The 20,503-nt window shown below is 38.1% G+C and overlaps 2 protein-coding genes across 3 annotated transcripts; both read left to right on the top strand.

The window, feature by feature from the left end:
* Positions 1-3,354: 3,354 nt before the first annotated feature.
* On the top strand, positions 3,355-4,859 carry LOC116026192. The gene is made up of 2 exons (XM_031267660.1): positions 3,355-3,958; positions 4,033-4,859. Exons 1-2 carry the CDS (start codon positions 3,697-3,699, stop codon positions 4,104-4,106), a joined length of 336 nt encoding a protein of 111 aa, XP_031123520.1. The 5' UTR covers positions 3,355-3,696; the 3' UTR covers positions 4,107-4,859.
* Positions 4,860-5,539: 680 nt separating this feature from the next.
* Positions 5,540-11,392, top strand: LOC116025611 (telomere repeat-binding protein 2-like). 2 transcript variants are annotated; one of them, XM_031266909.1, is made up of 10 exons: positions 5,540-6,134; positions 7,094-7,317; positions 7,415-8,279; positions 8,362-8,595; positions 8,984-9,055; positions 9,186-9,265; positions 9,415-9,653; positions 10,112-10,438; positions 10,606-10,669; positions 10,940-11,392. In XM_031266909.1, exons 2-10 carry the CDS (start codon positions 7,237-7,239, stop codon positions 11,108-11,110), a joined length of 2,133 nt encoding a protein of 710 aa, XP_031122769.1. In that variant the 5' UTR covers positions 5,540-6,134; positions 7,094-7,236; the 3' UTR covers positions 11,111-11,392. The 2 variants fall into 2 exon arrangements, with proteins under 2 accessions (XP_031122769.1, XP_031122770.1); XM_031266910.1 differs by lacking the exon at positions 5,540-6,134 and adding an exon at positions 6,671-6,694.
* Positions 11,393-20,503: the final 9,111 nt, after the last annotated feature.

The following is a 20,503-nucleotide window of genomic DNA, read 5'->3' as shown; positions in this document are numbered from 1 at the left end:
CAAAACATGTGACAGCTTCAGTACGTTTTCCAAATAAGACTCCAGTCACTCGTTCACTGGGTCGAAAAGAAAGTGAACCCTGCGGCTCCAGCTCCGCAACCCTGCGGCGAGGGGAACCTGCCTTAAAATCCAGTGATCGGATTCGAACCCACAAAATCGATCTTATTCTCTATGGAAACAGCGGAGTCTACTTTGTAACGGGCATGAAATTGCAGTAATAATACTAGAAGAAAAAAATAAAAAAATAAAAAATAAAAAAAGAAAACAAAAGTCCATGTCAGCATATTTTTACCTGTAACCTGTAGCTAACCTGTAAAAATCTATACGAAAAAAATTTAATAGTTTATGGATCGATATATACGTTATGAAAACTCAAGGTGGGGCATGAACAATCCGATATAGTTTAGGTTGCGGGATGACACTTTAGCCTTTTTCTATATTTTTGGTTTGTATTTGTTAAAAAAAATAATTTCTTCTTACAGTGAGCAAAACAGAGTGGCGTATGCTCTTACTACCTTGGTTACTCAACAACAAGCTAATTTGGTGGAATTGAAAAAATTACCTCCTTGTAGAGAAGATGTTGTCTTTAATGATCTAGTGCGGGTGTCGAGCGCCCGTAGAGCGAGGAAGAGTGCCTAAGGTTGGGTCTCCCTCGGGGTCTCCCCTTCTGTTTTGATTTTTGAAAAAAATGAAACTATGTTAGTAGGTCATGTGATATATGTTCATGTATAATGCGTTTCTTTTTTAATGCTTTACATTATTGTAAGTAATTTTTAAATATAAAATGTTGAGAGAAGTGTAAGTGTATCAATGGGGGTGTTTGGTTATTGGCTTATCAGCCAAATTTTAGTTTATTTGATCAAGTTTAGCTGTTTGACCTACCAATAAGCTATTTTAAAGTGTTTGGTAAATGACTTATTGGCTTTGACTTATTAGGCCAATAAGCTGAAAATTGAAAAGCTAATGAAATGTAGTTTTTTCTATTAGCTTGTTGGAATCAATGAGTATATTGACTATTTTATCTTTTGAAATAACAACAACAACAACAACAACAACAACAACAACAACAACGGATTGTCATTCTCAATAAATAATAATAATAATAATAATAATAATAATAATAATAAAATTGAAAATAATTAATTAAAATTGTTTTAGAATATAATTTAATAATAGTTAAATAAACAAAAATAATTAACTTATGTCCTTAAAAAAAGTATAGATGATACCCAAATTTGATAATTATTTATTAATAAGAGTTTATCTTCTTGTTATATTTAAAGGTTGAAATAATACAATACACGCATACCCTCAAATGTCATTTTACATTCAATCAGCTACTAGTAAACAATTAATTTACCAAACAGTTTTTTATAACCAGCTAATACAACCAGCTAGTCAAACCAGTTAACGCAATAAGTCATCAACTACTAGCTAAACGAATCAGCTATCAGCTATCAGCTATAAGCCTTTTGCCAAACACCCAAATGACTCATATAATAACAAATGTTAGAATTATTATAGATAATATTGTTTTCAAAGGATATGAGCAATTACTTAATTGCATGCATCAATTTTGCGTTAACCGGAAATTAAAGCAAATACTTATTCAAAGAAAATGTTTTTTTTTTTTTTTTAACGAAGCTTCCTTGCTATCTTTTGAACCATATTTTTAAAGTATACCAAATATTATTCAAATCAAATTTATATACAAATTGACATACATATTTCTCGTCAAAATATTCATTAACAAAGGTCTAACATCTGTGTTCAGTTGAGTTACCATTATTTACATCCTTTCGGCCAGATGCTCTGTCGGGTTGGGGTGTGCGTGGGGACCCTTTGGGCGGGGGGATTCAACCTTTTGAGAAAAAAATATTTATTACCTATTATTTTAACTAATTTAATTTTTAATAAATTAATTAAACTAAGTCACGTTAGATAATATACTACCAAAACATCTTTGGATAAATTAATTAAAACAAAGTCACATCAAATTGCTTATTACCAAATCCCTTGGTCCATATTGCATTGTCATCTTTGAATTAATTCACCTCTTATTTTGGCTTGTGTGTTTTGTTTGTTGTTGAAAATTAGTTGAAGACATCAAACTATTGTAATGTTAGTTTTTAAAAAATGTATAAAAATGTTGTCATTTTCATCTAATTTGAGATGATTTAATATAGTGTATAAGTAACAAATAAATATAAAGTATTCACACAAATAGTATTTGTTACATATTTTTTTAATAAGTCAATAAGTATTGCATTTCCACTAATACTTTTCAATGAAAATGTAATATTTATTGATCCACAAAAAAATATTAATTTTTATTCACCGTCTTATTTATTTTATGTGTTGAGATTGATTTTTTTTTTTCATAGCTACTTTCTCAACCTAGCCTCCACTGAGGCTTGAACCCACTCCCATCATCCATGTGGGAGTGTAAACTGGGACACCGGGTGCCACTAGACCATAAGGTCACTGGCGTTAACGAGATTTGAAAATTAAGTTTAATTTTAGTATACAAAATTTATATATTTATAAATTACATAAAAGTGTAATTAAACACAAAAAATATAATTTAAAAATAATATAAAAATATTAAAGAAAATAATAATACAAAAAGAGTTAATTTTATCAATAAATACGGAGTAGTAAACATGTCATATAAAATGAGATAGATGAAGCATTATATTATACATATTCATTTCACACCTAAATTTGTGTGATATAGAAATTAGTATTTAAGAGTTATATACGGGTCAAATTTATAATTATTGAAAACTTTTAAATTTGTAATATTTATAAAATTAACACAATCATTTTTTCATCTTATTTTTCAGCAATAATCAACTGTTGATCTATATAAATGGATGAATCTATCTTATTTTTCAGAGGATATGTTTGATAGGAATAACTTGAAAAAAATTATATATGTTTGGTGTTACTTAGTAACATAACAATTAAATTACTTGAATAACTAATTAACATGTTTGGTTCGTTTAAACTTTCTCAATGAAATTTTTATAATATATCTTTGCAATATACAACATTAAAAAAAACATAATAAATAATCGAGAGTTTAATAAATTACTTGTAAATCAATAAACCATATGTCAAAAAAAAAATCACCAAGTCATCAAATTAATTTAGTACCCAAAATTAAGCTCAAGTTATATATAAAGTACTACATATATAAATGAATACACACACGTATTGCATCGTTATGTAATGAATCATAATAAACAATGTGCAATGATGTGAGAGATAATTTTTAAAAAAACAGAGTTAATTCCACTTTTGGTCCTAGACTTATTAAGCGTTTGACAGATTTAGTCCTCCATAATAAAAATGACCAGATTCTAGCCACACTTTTTGGACGTCGAACACTTTTAGTCCTCCGGGACTTGTGCCGTTTGTTGACTGTGAATTAGAAGGGTTTTTCTGTCTTTTTACGTTGTCTGTTGACTGTGAATTAGAGGCGTTGAAGGTTATTAACGACTGGGTCTAATCGGGCAGTCCTCTTCACCCCATTATTGATCTTGGGAGCTGTTGAGACACCAGTGCGACGCCGCCGATGTGGACGGTTGCGGCGGCAGCTTGGGGTCTTCCGGCGATGGTTTAACAGCGGGTTTGGGCTTCCCGTTGGCGAACAGAGAGTTGAGCAAGTTTGTGAGGCGAGCCCCTGGCAAGATGGGTTGTTTCATCTTCTTTAGATTCGCATACATCTTCACAACGGCGGATTTGGACTCCATCAAATTCTCATGTTCCGTTTTGGAAGATTTCTCGGCGGTGGTTTTGACCGATTTAAGCCGGGAGAAACTGAAACAAGAGGTTCTCAGTGACGTCGACGACTTTCGAGTAGACTCCAGGAACTCTGTCTCCGACAAGGAAGACGACGAGGAGAGTGCCCGGAGCTGGAATCCGAAATTTGACAGCAACGGCGGTGGCGAAGGTTTGGTCCCCTTTACTTTGTCGCTAACCTTCTGGTTCCACTTCAATCCCAGCTGTCTATTACTCATGTTGCAGATCAATCTTTGTCGCCTCCGCTGCCGCTGCAAGTTGTGAGTAAAAGCTCAACAAGAAGTGGAAATATGTTGTAGTGGGTGTTCTTGGAGGACTTGGTTGTTTGGGAATTGTAGTAGGGATTGTTTTCTTGCTTTGTATTTGCAAAAGGGAGAAGAAAGGTGAAGCGGAAATGGTGACAAAGAGTCTTGAGGCAGCTGAGAAGCCATTGAAGAAGAAATTGGACGAGGAAGTCGGGCTGTCCTATGAGAGTGTATCTTATTTGGTACAATCTATGAAGATGCATACTTTTGAATAGATCAAATCTGCTACAGAGAATTTCAATCCCAGTTGTTTGATCCGGGAATCGGTTTATCGTGGCACGATCAATGGGGATTTTGCATCAATCAAGAAAATGAATATATTTTGCAGCAACTAGGAGGGATTGGAAGAAGACCACGTAAAAAGACCAAAAAGCCCTTCAAAATCACGGACAACAAACGACACAACTGACGGAGGACTAAAAGTGTCCGACGTCCAAAAAGTGTGGCTAGAATCTGGTCATTTTTATTATGGAAGACTAAATCTGTCAAACGCCTAATAAGTCTAGGACCAAAAGTGGAATTAACTCAAAAAAATATTTATAAGAACAAATTCATGTAGTGTATGCAATGTGTATATGAAAAATGTATGAAAAGTAGATAGTAGATCCTGGAAATTGGCTTGAGAGCCTTTTTATTCATTGTTAGAGAGAGAGAGAGTAAAGGAGAAGAGAGCAAAATGGGATCTCCTCTAATGAAGGGCTAGGACCCTTTATACAGGCACATAGACCCGTACTCGATGCCGAATAAACATACAAAATATGTATGGCGGTATACCCAAGGTATATTTCTTATCAGACGTCAAAAAAGACAAATATATAATTGAATAAATTTGGTAGATTTTCAGTCACCCAAGGAAAAAAAAAAGAGCCTACCTCTCCTAGGTAAGATTTACTTTTTATTTTTTTATTTTAAAAAAAAACTTAGGTGATCCCATCTTTGCCAAACTAATTCTAAGCTCGCAAAATCCTACCCTGGAGTCACTGCAGAGGTATATCGCAAGTCACCCAATCAGCCCACTGGTCATCCTTAGGCCTTTTTATCACTTTAAGTCAGGCGACAAACCAACTACGCTAAGTTCTGAGAGAATTTACTTCAATTGATATCATAAAATTTGAATGTCATTTACCCAAATTTCTTAAGTCAAAGATTACATATGCGAATAAACTTTCTACTCTTTAAATTCCTGGTAAAATTCAACATTTCCTAACTACTAAACAATTCAAAACTTTTTGTTAAATTTATTGGCAAAAAAAAAAAAAAACTTTTTGTTAAATAATATAATGATTTTTGTTATAAGCGAAAGTAAGTTGGAAAATAGAGTTTTTTTTTAAAAAAATAATAATAATAAATTAAATAAAAAGTTTTCAGACAAATAAATACTCCGTAATTAACATGGGAAAGAAAATTATAGAAAAAAATAAAGGAAATTTCCCTGTTTCGTGACCCAACGTTTTTCTCGATCGTGCAAAACCAGGCGGTGACCACCCGATCCGTATATCCCTCCACGTGGCAGCATCCAGAGCCAACCTGGCAGGGAGAGTGTGGGCCATTCATGGCGACGAACCGGTCTTTAGGTGGTTTGATGGTGTCTGTAAGCAACGCTCTGTACCCGTCTTCTAACAAGATTTTAGCGGCTGGGGGTCAATTGTATAAGAACTGGGGTTTAAGGCTTTAAGCCACAGATAGGATGGTTTTCAGAGGGTTTTTGCAGAGAGAAGGAGAAACAAAAAAACTATAAAACTACGGTTTGCGTGTCGGAAAATGTTTGGGTCTTAAGAAAGCAGAGCGAGAAAACCATGGGATAGGATAGGGGCTGTTTCTGTTTACGTGATCCACGAAAACTGTGTCTGGTTTTTGTTTTTTCTTTCCTAGATTATTAGATTTCTGAGTTTCAAATTTTCTGGCCAGTTCCGATCTTGCATTGTTGGTGTTCAATTGTGTAAGCTTTTGCTTTGCTTCTTGAAAGCATGGGTTTTTAGGGAGAATTCTCATGAATTTTGACGAAAAGTCGGTTGCTTGCAGGTGAGATGATCATTTCTGACTTGTTTCTTGCTCTATTTTGATCAAGTTCAAATCTTTTCCGCCCTTTTTAATCAAATGTGATTTATTTTGGTGAAGAGTCCAAGTGAAAATTTCAAAATTATTTTTTTTTTCTATTTTTGTTTTCTGCTGCCAACCACAACCAGAGCATCTTCCGAATTTTGACATTTTTGTTTACCAAATATCGTTTTCTGATATGAACTGGGAAATCTTGCTGCAATTCAGTTTTGAATTTTCATTTTATATGCCCATTTTTTCGATCTGGGTTTTGTTGTTGTTTTATAAGTTTTGAGAGGTCCAAAACTGATGTTTATCCCCTTTCCCATTTTCCTTTAGATCCACTAGTTCATATTCTGTTGGTTGATCTCCTTCCTGGGTTTGAGAAATCCAAGGGCTATTTGATTATACCAAGGGATTATTATTTTCCTTTTCTTCCCTGATGTTATCTTTCCAAAATTGTTTTGTCAGGGTTTAGGAAGGGTTTTTTTTTTTCCTCTATCCTTGGGTATAGCCATTTTCGATCTGCATGATCATATAACAAGGTATTTTTGATAATAAATGAAGAATCTTGAGAGAGTTTGGAAATTTATACGAAGTCCTTAGAATGATTAAATTGGTTTTTCTCAATTTCCTTAGACTCGGATATAGATGGGTTGTTTGAATTTTCTCATTATATTATTGTTTTAAAAAATTTCTATTTTAGGGATTCCCTTTAGATGTCTTAACTATATAGTATATCTGCAGAGCTGACTGAATTGTTTTCAAAATATTTGGATGAATGATCATATTCAAACAAATCAAATCCTTCTCATTCTTCTGAATTTACTGTATAAAGGGTTCTTATGAAAAGTTTTCATCTATAATATATTTGATCTTGCACGGAATCGTCTTATAATCTTGTTGTAATTTAACTTCTAAACCTTTTCTTTATCTGATTGCAGAATGCATGGTTTCTTTGTCCTTTGGGCTTTTGGAAGATGATTAGTGAATCTGTGGCAGTAAATTTGATTTAAAAAACAAAAAAAATAAAAAAGAATAATGATAGTGTTCTGTGTCTTCTGAGTTCTTGGCATGCCTTTGAGATATGGTGTTGCAGAAGAGATTGGATTACGGATTTAATGGCTATCAGGTGCCACCAATACCACGAGCTACCAGATCAGCGAGGGTAAGTAGATCCGCATTATGTATTAGAAGAATTGAATTTTATGCGTTTTTATGCAGTTGCTTTTGGGATAGTGCCCTTATTATCGTTTCTCTTTTAGCGGAGAAGCGTTATTTGGAGGAAAGCCGATGACAATCAGATGTGTGCATTTGAATTATTAGCTAGTGTAGCTGGCAAGTTACTGCTGGAGGGGGAAAGCTCTCCTAGTTCCAAAGATAAGTCACGTGCTAACGAGAATACTTCACCCGAGAAAGTTAATATCAAGAAGGAAAAACAGAATGAAGATAGAACCATGCTAGAAACATCTTGCAATCGAGGAAGTAAAGAACGGACTTTCTTTATTTCCGAGCTTGTTTCACAGGCCCCCGTGTTAAATAACTGTTTGAGTGAACTCCCACATTCCCAAAATGGTATATTGTCTGGACCTGCATCTGTTATAACAACTTCTGATTTCTCAGATACGATTGGTTTAGTGGAGCAATTGGGTAATGACGGAAGCAAACTTGAACTTGGAGGCTTAAATAGGACAGTAGATTTGGACGAATCTGGTAGCAAAGTATTCTCTAGCTCTAAATCAGGCGCTGCAGTTGGAAAATCAGGAGGCAATCGGCTGTCTGATAATGTCAAGGTTTCAACTGATAGTAAGGATGGCATCTGCAGTTCAGAGTTTCCGGTCCTTGGGGATAGGAAACCATCAACTTTAGTTTGTTCAGACAATAGTGTAGAGTTAACTTTATCAAGGAACCACATCCCTTGTGGGTCCTTGCCTCCTGCAAATAGGGATGATGTAAAGTTAGGTAGTAGAGATGATGACGAAAACCCGTTGGGGTGCACCCTACGTAGCACCTCTAATAAGGCCTTCAGGCCATCACTGCGAATGAGAGATCAAAGGGTCAAGAAGTTACTGGCATCTAAATATTGGGAATTGAATTCAAAATCAAGTGATAAGCAACATCTAGATGCTGGTGAGTATTGCATTGTATTGGTTTTGGTAGGGTTCTCATTTATTTGATGCGTAATTTGATATGGTAGTGGCGATATCTACAGATGTTGAAAGCAGTACCAAGCACCAAAGATCTCTCAGAGATTTCCCTTACAAAAAAAGAAAGCTCTATGATTGTGGCTTGGTGGGAAACTCTGATGGGGGGAAAAGTAGCGATGGAATGTGTACTTCACTTACTAGGGGTTATAATGGGGTGAAAAGTAGCAATGGATTATGTACTACTCCTAATGAGGGCTATAATGGAGATGCCTCCCGTTATTGTCTGACATTACCAACAGGTTCATTCTTGTATTTCATACATAACCGGGCAGACCGCCCCCCAGGTCTGTTTTCAGGCAAATTATACCATGGACCAGGGTCTACTTTGCATTGTAGACCCTGGTCCAAAAATAACCTTCAGATTCTGTAACTGTAGTTGACACATTCTGTACCTGCAGTTGACAGTTTCTGTACCTGTAGTTATCATATTATGTGTCAACAATTATCAAGTTATTTGTTTATATGTACAAAAACTGTTAACTGTAGGTACAGAATGTGTTAACTGAAGGTACAGAATTTTTGTATCAGGGTTCACAATGCAATATAAACCCTGGTCTATGGTATAACAATTGATGTTTTCATTTTCACATCACTCTTATTGACATGCATTTAATTTAATTCTGGCAGCCCACTCAACAACTGGACCATCAACCTTTTCAGTGGATGAACAAGCATCCTTTAGGCCTGGTGATCCCCATGGTGCGAGATCCTTTCACGGGAATAATTTTCATTTACATATATAAACTTTATTTACATAAATAGTTTGAGTGAGTCCATTTCTGTTGATCAGAGGGGTTCTGACATAAAAAATGGTTTTCATTTTACTCAGTGAAGCTCAAAATTAAGTCTTTCCGAGTTCCTGAGCTTTTCATAGAGATTCCAGAAACTGCAACCATTGGTTCTCTCAAGGCATGCACGCAAACTTTAATTCCATTATACAGACTATATATGTTTCCTCTTTTATTTCCAGAACAACAATTCCGTTGTAAGTTTATTTTCGTTTTGTCTGTGAAGTCTAAAGACTATAATGTATTACTGTTTTTCATGATACTTTTCAGAGGACAGTCATGGAGGCAGTGACCAGAATTCTTGGTGATGGGCTATGTGTTGGTGTGGTTTTCCAGGGAAAGAAAGTTGGAGATGACAAAAAAACCTTATTACAGACAGGAATTTCTCACAATAACAAGCTCGATGCTCTGGGTTTCACTCTTGAGCCCAATCCTTCTCAAGATCCCCCACTTCTGTGTTCAGAAGGCCATACTCAACCTTATTGTGATACACCAAAACCACTAAAAAGGTATTCCACATACCTAGTGATCTCTGTTGGTCGTAATTATACAGATATGTTCCCCTTTGTTAGGATCAAGCGCTTACCACTATGCCAAAAGTTATAGCTTGTAGCAAAGGCCCAACTTTATTTCTTTATATACCACCACATTTTCGAGAGACAACTGTATTTCCTTATACCACCACGTTTTCGAGAGGCAGGGTGCTGGACTTGGCCCTTCAGGCTTTCGCCTAACAATCCCCTGGACCCTGGCCACCTAGTGCTGAACTTGGCCCTTAACCGGCCTTTGCCAAACACACTTGGATGTGGATCCCTTTTCCTAGTTTCTTGACTTCTTTTTGCTATCTGCCCGCATTTTATTTTCCTCATGCTAGTGTTTTCACATTAAATATCAAAGTTAACTTAGTATTAATTGGGATCTTAGCCTGTCTCTTGTTGCTGATTTTACATTAATGATTTCTCACTAGGTATCCAGCTGCTCACAGCATAGCTCATGCTGTGGTGCAAGCGGGACCTGCCAATATCCTCAATGATCAAGCAGGAACAAATTTGATCAATTTCATTGGAAGTAGTCATGATTTAGCTCCATCCCGTGCTGATGTCTCATTAGAAAAACATGCAGCAGATTCAAGAGCATTGGTTGCTGTCCCAGCGGTAAATCTGGAAACATTTGCTGCAGTTCCAGTGCGGAAACCAAAGCGATCTGAGGCAGCACGACGTCGAATTCGCCGACCTTTCTCTGTTACTGAAGTGGAAGTGCTTGTTCAAGCTGTTGAGAAGCTTGGTACTGGAAGGTTCGTTTGCAGAAGCTATTTTACATTATGGATTGGGAGGAAAATTTAGCTGAATTATGTTTTCATCATCATCAATCCTATGCTCAAGATCATATGAACATATATGCTAACTTTTTTTTTTTTAGTAGTGTTAATTTTATCCGCGTGATGGTTATATTGTTTTGCAGATGGCGTGATGTTAAGCTTCGAGCTTTTGACAACGCCAAGCACAGAACTTATGTCGACTTGAAGGTAAGAACCATCTTACATTCTCCTTGCATTTATAAGTTGGCCTTTAATGTACTATCGGGACTAAATTAGAATTTCATTTCACGTTTACATTTATTCTACACGAAACTTTTGTCAACTGGTGGTTTTGAGAGGATTCCCTCCCTATAATAATGTTCTAATGTGGCTGGAATGCTGGATTATGCCCTTTAGGCTTTAGTTAACGACTCTTGAAGAGTTCTTCCCACGCATAATTGATTACATGACATTCGGTTTGTGTTCATGTGAATATAGGACAAATGGAAGACATTAGTGCATACTGCAAAAATATCTCCACAGCAAAGAAGAGGCGAGCCGGTGCCCCAGGAGCTGCTAGACAGGGTCCTGACTGCCCACGCCTACTGGTCGCAGCAACAAGAGAAGCAACAGATGAAACACCACCCCGAGACTTGTCTTCTTCTCTAGGAGTATTAGGGAAGGGGCGCAGGGGACCCTGACTCAACTATATGTTAATTACTCGATATAAACTTCATGTAAAGAATACGAAATGGGGAAGTAAATTAGTACATGCGATATTATTGTGTAGTTTTTGGCGGTGATTGGTCTCCTGCGTGGAGGGCTTAGCGCATTGTAAATGCTTGATTCAATAAGTGCTTTGCTAATGGGATATTTATTTTTTTTCCTTTCTTGTGTGAAGACTTTAGCATTTCCTCAATGCTTTGCAAGAATTCTTGGTTGTTCTGTGTATTTTTGATTTTTTGATCTATTGCTTGCTTTGTCTAATAGAGAATCCAATGTGGATTGTGTAGTGTAGGTAAACGGCAGATAATTAGAGTAAGCACTAAATTGAACAAGACCTTCTACATAAGAGATAAAGTTCCGTACCACCAAGCTACTAGCTCATCACTGTCAAAGTATTTGTTTGATCAGATAAACAATTATTTTGACAGTGATGAGCTAGTAGCTTGGTGGTACTAGCTCATCACTACCACCACACAAATATTATTTATGCAAAATATTTTATCTGATCAACCAACTAGGCTAGCTGCAACAATTGTTTATCTTTTGCATAAATAATACGGAGTATTTGTTTATTCTCATCCTAATACTATAAATACCCTACATCCCTTTGTACAATGCATCCGAATCAATACAAAAGAAAGGAATTATTTCATCTTCCTCCCAGCTCCATTTTATTGCTTTTCTATTATTATTATTACTAGTATTTGCACCCGTGTTATGATTATATATAATATATATAATTAACATGTGAATCAATATATTATTTGATTCCTAGAGGCTTTTGTTAAAGCAGGAACTAGCCATCTAGGATCTGCTGTTAAAGCAGGAACTAGCCATCTAAACACTTATTTTTCTAGTTATATAACTAGAGGTGGCTATTCATACTACTTCCTCTTATCTTTAGAGCTGCATCCTTCCATTGAGAGCCCTTTTCCAGATTGTGCAGTTGTGCGAGGACCACTCACACGTGACTCTTCTCCTGATTCCAGGACTTCTCCCCTAGCTGCCCAGAATTCAGCCTTTGATTGCTCATACTCCTTCTTCCACTTCTCATAGTCGAAGTTGGAGTTCCATTCTTCCTCTTTGACTGGGGGTAAATCTTCAAACCTGACTACTAGTGGCTCCAAAGCCGTCCTAAGAGATACCCCAGCTAGTTCGGGATAATTTTCTCCTTGGAAGTCATTGGAACTTCTTGCAGGCTTCTTGCCTTTGTACCAGAATGGTGTTTTGCTATTTTCATTCTCCATGTCTAGATCTGAGAGGTGTGAAGATCTTGAAGAGAATGATCTCCTTTTATAGCAAAAGCTAGGTACTTTTAAGTCACGTGATACCTCCTTGAATGACCATTCAATGCTTGTCCTTTTGCATAACTCCAAGATGCCTTAAAGTTTGATGTAATCACCCTTCACATGTGAAATAGTGTTGAAACTGAAAAAGAGAGGATAAGCTTTCACCGTTCAACCCATTTCTATCATTCCCAATTCTATCCTTAGTTGAGAGAATCTATTTTCACATAAAGCCTTAGTGAAAATATCAGCTAGTTGTTGTTCCGTTTATACAATGTCCTTTTTCTCAATGTCCTTTTTCTCAACGTGGTCACGGATAAAGTGATACTTGATATCAATGTGCTTTGTCCTTGAGTGCATCACTGGATTTTGAGTGATGGCAATAGCCCTTGTATTGTCACACTTAATCTTAATCCCCTTAGATTCTATTCCATAATCCAGTAATTGTTGCTTCATCCATAAAATTTGAGCACAACAACTCCCAGCAACAACATATTCTGCCTCAACCGTGATTGTGGCTATAGAGCGTTGTTTCTTACTAAACCATGAGACAAGCCTTCCACCTAAAAACTGACATGTCCCAGATGTGCTCTTTCGATCAATCTTACATCCAACAAAGTCCGCATCTGAATAACCTATTAACTCGAAAGATCCACCTCTCGAATACCAAAGTCCAACACTTTGCGTACCTTTGAGATATCTGAGGATCTTTTTAGCTGCGTTTTGATGACTTTCTTTTGGACTTGCCTGGAATCTTGCATATACACCTACTGCAAATGAGATATCTGGTCTACTTGCAATTAAGTAAAGAAGAGATTCGATAATACCTCGATACATAGTTTGATCGACCTCTCGACCTTCGCTGTCCAGATCGATTCGTAGAGATGTGCCCATGGGAACTTTGACTGATGATTTCCCATCTACATTGTACTTCTTTATCAGATCCTTGGTGTATTTCTCCTGATTTATGAAGATTTCTTCCTTAAGCTGCTTGACTTGAAGTCCTAGGAAGTAGTTGAGCTCACCCATCATGTTCATTTCGAACTTCCCTTTCATCAGCTTTGAGAACTTCTCGCATAGGGCTGGGTTCGTGCTTCCAAAGATGATATCATCCACATATATTTACACCAACAGAATGTGATCTTCATCTTTGATTCTGAAAAGAGTTTTGTCCTCCAACCCCTTGGTGAAACCACACTGTAGAAGAAATGAGGACAATGTGTCATACCATGCTCTCGGAGCCTGTTTCAATCCGTATAATGCCTTCTTCAGTTTGTACACTTTGTCAACTCGTACGTCCTTCATGAAACTCGGAGGTTGTTCAACATACACCTCTTCTTCAAGAGCGCTTTCTTCAAGAAGTCCTTTCAAGAAAGCGCTCTTGACATCCATTTGATATACCTTGAAGTCCTTGAAGGCAGCATATGCGAGAAAGACCTGTATCGCTTCGAGACGTGCCACTGGAGCAAAGGTTTCATCAAAATCAATTCCTTCCTCCTGGCAGTATCCTTTGGCAATAAGTCTGGCCTTGTTCCTAACAATGATTCCAACTTCATTCATCTTTTTCCTAAAGACCCACTTAGTTCCAATAACATTTTGATGATGAGGTCTCGGAACTAGCTCTCATACGTCGTTCCTCTTGAACTGATGAAGTTCCTCCTGCATAGCTTGCACCCAATCTGGATCGTTTAGAGCCTGATCGATTGCTTTTGGCTCGATTTGGGATAAGAAGCAAGCATGCATGCTTTCTCTGAGTGTTGATCGGGTTCGTACACCATCTAGGACGTCTCCAATCACTTGATCAGCTGGGTGATTCCTTAGCCATCTCAAATCTGGTTCTGGTGCGATTTGAGGTTCTTCCTCATTTTGATTTGGAGATGGGGATGTTTCTATCTCTACTTGTTGAAGATGTGGATCAGTTTCTTTCCTTGGCTCTTCTTCTTCATCTGCTTCCTCATCAAAGGTTCTTAGATGAGTTTTTCCATTGTTGTGGACGTAGCATTTGCAACCAAATGCATGGAAATAGCTCACAACGGGTTTCCTTCCTTTCATAAGGAGTCTTTCCAACACCTTTGACGATTAAGGACCGATTTTGGGTGTAGTTTGCTGTGTTGACTGCTTCTGCCCAAAATCCTTGAGGTAAATTAGCTTGAGATAACATGGTCCTTGCAGCTTCCTTCAATGTCCTGCTCCTTCTTTCAGCAACTCCATTTTGCTGGGGTGTTCGAGCAGCTGATAGTCGATGATAAATCCCATGATCATTGCAAAAGCTTTCAATGACTTGATTTACGAACTCTCCTCCTTAATCTGACCGTATTTTCATAATTGAGACTCCCTTTTCTACTTCGATCTGTTTGAGAAGATTCAGCAATGCAATTTTTGTCTCACTTTTCTTTGTCAAGAACATGGTCCATGTGAATCTTGTGTAGTCATCCACTACCACAAGGGTGTACTTTCTTCCTCTCATGCTGGGTGGATCTACCGGGCCAAATAAGTCAATATGAAGCAGACTTAATGGTCTAGTAGATGACGTCTCAAATTTAGACTTGAAGGACGATTTGATTTGCTTGCAACGTTGACATGCCTCACATGTTCTGTCTTTTTTGAAGGTAACGTCTGGTAGTCCTTCCACCAAACTTCTCTTGGCAAGCTTGTTGATCGTCTTGAAGTTCAGATGGCTTAGCTTGCTATGCCAATCCCAGCATAGATATTCTTTGCTTCTTACTAGCATACATAGGGATGGTTTGGCAGAAGTGTAGTCCACTATGTACATGTTTCCTCTCCTTGCTGCTTCCAAGGCGACTTCGAGAGATTCCTCATCAATAATTTGGCATTTGCTCTTGGTGAAAACCACTTTGTAGCCCTTATCACAAAACTGGCTTCTACTCAGAAGGTTGAACTTGAGTCCTTCAACATACGAGACATCCTTGATGATCAACTCATTTTTGTGGATTTCTCCCATGGCCTTCGTATGTTCTTTCTTCTCGTTGTCGCCAAATGTAACCAAGGGACTTTCGATAGGTGGATGTTCACGAGATGAGTTAGGTTTCCGGTCATATGTCTCGAACATCCATTGTCAATGAACCATACGTCCTTGGTGTCGTGATAAGAGATCAGGCAAGTTTAGGTACCCAGACTTTGGGTCTTGGAGGGTTTAGTCAATTTAGGCATCATTTGTACCTGGGGCCCATTATTCCAGGCCTAGGTGCAATGTAGCCATTATACGTTTGATAATCATATGGAATGCAAGCAAAGGATTTAGGCCTTTTTGGTGCATAGATAAGTTTAGGTTGAGGTCTGTGTACAAATTTACGCACCATGCCTTTTGTCATTTGTTTGGTCACATGGTACCGTTGGAAATAGGGTTTTTTCCAAGGTTCAAAGTTTTGTGACCAGTCCTCATCGGATGGGTAGTTTCTACCTTCTACCATCCATGAGTTTTAACCTTATAAACTTCAGACCTCCCACATTTACCGTAGGGTGCATTATGTGGGTTGTAGCTTTTTTTGTACTTGGAATGGCTTTGCGAGAGATGATTAGGTGACCTCACGATATGTTTTACCCAGCCATTTTTCGTAGCTTTTCTGTACTTTCTATTGCTGGTGTACAGAGACGATTTATGAATTACTACCCTGGTCTTTTCTTGGGGCTTATTCTAACCCTTTTGGAGATGTGGTCGAAATCCTTCATTATTTGAAGTATTCGAGCCTTGGGTCAGTTTGTCTTTAGAGAGACAGTCTTGACTAAAACCTAGACCGGTTTTGTCACTGATTAGTCTATGACCATTTACCATTTTCTTCATGATTTTGGAGGAACTAGTGTATGATGCAATGACTTCTCGAAGATTGTATTCTTTTGTCTCTCTGGTCTTGCACTCTTCCCTGAGTAGGATTATCTCAGCTTCTAACTTGCTTACTTTGAGAACTAGCTCCAAATTCTCTTTTGAGACATTCTTAAGCGTGTCTCGTTTAGATGTTATCTTGCTGATTTCCTCCGTTAACTCAGCTTGAGCTGCATTAGCTAACTTGAGGTTCCTTCCGAGATTTTCAATGGTCTCGAAGGGATCCTCATTATTATTGAAAGAAGAACATTGAGAGGTAGAAGTAGAGCAACGAGAGGTAGAAGTGGAAGTTACCTCATTATCAATTGCCATCAGGCAAATAGTCTTCCTCTTCCTGAGTGTATAAACAGATGAGTCCCCTTTCATCTTCAGAGCTGCTACTATCTTCACTCGAGTTGGACGTCTCGGATTCTTCTGCCACCTTCTCGACTTCTTCCGCCATAAGCACCTTCCTGCGCTGATTTGTTTTTGGAGTTCCTTTGAAGCCACTCCTTGCTAACTTCTCGTTGGATTCCTCATGCTTGCTGGAATCCTTGCCTTCTTGGCCTTGATATTTGCTCACCAACGGGTATGGACATTCAGCTTTGAAATGTCCAGTCTCCTGCAGTTGTAGCAAAGACTTTGATGCTCCTCATCCACCCTTCTTGATGAGGTTCTATCATTTTTCCTTCTTGAGGATGAAGGTGAACTTGTGTTGCTCTCCGATTCCTTCTTTCTCATGTACCTTTTAAATTTCTTCATAAAGAGAGCAAACTGATCGTCAGACATAAGAGTTTTAGGGTTAACGTCTGACCTGGAAGATGTGGACGGTTGATTGGCCACAAGTGCCACATTTCTTTGTTCCGCGACATCTTCATCTCTTGGGAACATCTCGAACTCAAACGCTTTGAGATCTCTGAAGAGTTTATCTGTTGTGGTCTCCTTCAGATCTCTGTGGTCCCTCATTGAGATCATCTTCACTTCCCACTCCTTAGTGAGTCCTCGGAGCACCTTTAGGTTGAGGTCCTTCTAGGGGGATCTCCTTCTTCAGGTTGCTTATCTCTCCAATAAGCTTCATGAATCTGGATTCTAAGCTTGCAATGCTCTCCCCTGACTTCATCCTGAAGTCCTCAAATCTTTTCATTGCTATGGTGAGCTTGTTCTCTTTCTCCTGTTCGTCACCTTCACCAATAATCAATAAAGAAGGATTGCAATAAAGAAGCTTCAAGAAGGATCTTTTTATATTCCCACCGTACCTTGTTTTAGGGAATAAGACCATGCTTGGTCGGGTGCTCTTTTTATCCGTTTGTTATGGAATACCTACGTGGATTCCATTTCAAGACCTTTTGAACTTGTGGCTGATATTCCATATTCTGATCAACATTTCTTTCAATTCGCCTTAATATTTTAACTCCATGATATTCTTTTTCTCCAAACTTGATTAACCTTATCAAGTTGATGTCTCTAACTTTTCTTCCGTTGGAAACGTTATGACCTTTTGAGACTTAATTGATGTCTCGAACTAAACTGATGTCTCGAGACTTAGTTGATGTCTCGCAGACCCTTATTCCTCCTGCGATGTTTTTTGACGTCTTGTGCCATCTTCTGATCTTCTTAAGACAAAACTTACAACACGAATCTTCTAAAGTGTTCATCCAAGTTTACTTTGAGCCTAAATATTTTCCGGATTAAATTCATTTTCCCGGTTGTATTTGTGCTCTTAGTTTACTTAGCGAACTTACAACATTGCGCCTATACTTCGAGACTTAGAGGATTTCTTAAAACATTTGGCATCATCAAAACTAATTACATGATGTTCCTAACAATTTCAAGTGATATCACGGACCGAAGACAATGCTTATAAGATTCAAGGTCGAATCATTTTCAAGAAGGGGGGATGATGCGGCCCAACATAATGAAGATCCATTAAGAGTACCAATTGGGCCAATCACAAGGCCCAAGTACAAACAATTAAGGCAACTCTTCATTGGTTATGTTCAAAGATTGTGGAAATCCAAGTCAAACCCAATTGCAAAAGATGAAGAAGAACTCAAGCCTTTTTATAATTGTTTAAGTGCTGATTTGGGAATTAAATTAGGCGTAAATCAGCCGTATTCTTTTTGGTCATCATTATTTTAAATTGTTTGGCATAAAAGAGAAAACGCTAGTTTGTATTTAGAAATGATTCCTTAAATCCATTTCTAAATAGGACTATATTTACTTACTTTCTAGATTAGGTTTAGGACTCTTTTTTCCATTGTATTTAGGGTTACAATGCTGCCCCTACACCTATAAATTAAATAGGGCACATCCACAGTAGTTTTAAAGAAGGCTTTCATTGTTTTCAAAAAAAAAAAAGAAGGTTTTCATTCAATAAAATTCTTAAGTTTTTCTTTACACTTGTGTAAGAAACCTTATGGCTAATTGTGGACTCAATTAGTGGCTAGTCGTGGACTCAACTAGCAAATTGATTCTTGGACTCGAATCAATCTTCCTTTCTACAACCTTAGATTTAGGTTTGTAGACTCGTTCTTGAATCGAAGGAAACTAGATCCGACTCTAGTTAGTTGTTTGAAGATTGCATCATCGAGGTACTTGAAGCTACAATGGAATTCTTCTAAGTCTTTAAGGATTCGGGACTAAGGGTTTCTCGTGAGGTCTAAGGCATTTCGATCCATCCCTATCCTTACCTTGGTAGCTATCTTGGGACAATATTCCATCTTATTTGAACCTTGGACTAGGTTCATATCAACATTTTCCCAAGTCCCCTGGGTTGGGACAAAATACTAATGCAATCTTATATGTTTACCCGGTTTTGCAGAGATGGGTTTAGACGAGTCGTTTGAGACTACGACCCCTAGAGTTCCCAGTCCCAAGGTCAACCTGGGCGGGAAGAAGGCGATTGCACTTGAGGTCACGCTATCCACCCCGTCGGGCTTACCCCTCATCGTAGTCGTGCAGACGAGCTCGGCCACCAACCTCCCCCTCGTTTGAGCCCCAAGCAAGAGGGGAAAAGACCTGACTATGGACTCGGGTGAGGAGGCTCGGTCCAAGAAACCAAAGAGGGCGAATTCTCCTAATCACATGCCCATAATAGATGCCCTGCTCCCTAGAGGAATCAATTGGTGACCCTCCTGGACAAAATCAGCTCGGTCTTGTCAGCCGCGGAGGACACGTCCGACTGAACATCTAACAAGGTCGGAGAACGGGGTGCTCAAGACCTGATTCAAGTATGACCTTCCCGGTTTGCTTCCTTGTATAATTTTCCACGTCATAACAAAATCGACTTCAATTATGCATATGGGTTGTACTTTGGCTGACTTGTTCTGCCGAGCGAATGCTATTGAACAGGTCTACCAAAAGGATATGGACATCGCCAAAAAGTCCCTTGCCCGCTGGGAGGCCAAGATCCGCAAGCTCGAAAAGAAAACCGAGGTGGCCAAGAAAAAGGCTTAAGAAGCCGAAGGGAATGTCGCCACTACAGTTGTGGACTACAAAGCTTCGGCTCCCTTCTTAAACGACGTCGTCATGATACCCGGGCTCCTGGCTGCTCGGGCTCGGTTCAAGTGTTACCGTCAATGTATATCTTTAAGGGCTTATCTCCTAGGCTCGGGGCCACGATAGAGCATTTAGGTCGGGACCGAGCGCAAAAGAGTAAGAGCAGAAGCTCATTAAGCTAATGTGGGGCATAATCTTCTTGTTGGGTCGGTCAATACTCTCTCGAGGTCGGATCATGTCGGGAAAAGATCCTCACCATGCAAAGAGTATGACCCGATTAGGAGCCCAGTACGTATGGGTTGGCCTCCCGGGGTATATTTCCTATCAACACTTGATATGTGAGGCATGGTATCCAGTTTCATTTTATACATATTGTAGTTTCATTTCAACACAACTAAAGTATCATTTCAATTCAATTTCAATTTCATTTGATAATATAAACACAATATGTTAAACAAGTTATTCAGTTTCAATTTAAATACACTGTAGTTTCATTTTATACGGGATTTGTTAAATATGACGACTGTCGTATTTTTACTTAAAAGAAACAGGACCGTTTTTGGACCATGGTCCATCGTATAACAATTGATAGGAAGACATACAAGTACGGCATTGATGGCATGAGGTTATTTAAGGTCTCAGTTTTCTAACCGTTCACTTTAATTCCTCATGTACTATATCTAGAGAGTTGAGAAGAATTGAGGAAAAATCTCAATAGTATTCACCTTGATT

This window comes from Ipomoea triloba, chromosome 7 (genome assembly GCF_003576645.1).
Source record: "Ipomoea triloba cultivar NCNSP0323 chromosome 7, ASM357664v1".
Lineage (NCBI taxonomy): Eukaryota > Viridiplantae > Streptophyta > Magnoliopsida > Solanales > Convolvulaceae > Ipomoea > Ipomoea triloba.
This window is presented reverse-complemented; position numbering and strand designations above follow the sequence as displayed.

Excerpts from the sequence above, each read along its gene's own strand:
- LOC116026192 (XM_031267660.1), top strand. The coding sequence starts at position 3,697 with ATGGGTTGTTTCATCTTCTTTAGATTCGCATACATCTTCACAACGGCG. Across the intron at positions 3,959-4,032 it reads CAGCAACGGCGGTGGCGAAG|ATCAATCTTTGTCGCCTCCG; the intron begins GTTTGGTCCCCT and ends CTCATGTTGCAG.
- LOC116025611 (XM_031266909.1), top strand. The coding sequence starts at position 7,237 with ATGGTGTTGCAGAAGAGATTGGATTACGGATTTAATGGCTATCAGGTG. Across the intron at positions 8,280-8,361 it reads TAAGCAACATCTAGATGCTG|ATGTTGAAAGCAGTACCAAG; the intron begins GTGAGTATTGCA and ends CGATATCTACAG. Across the intron at positions 9,654-10,111 it reads ACACCAAAACCACTAAAAAG|GTATCCAGCTGCTCACAGCA; the intron begins GTATTCCACATA and ends ATTTCTCACTAG.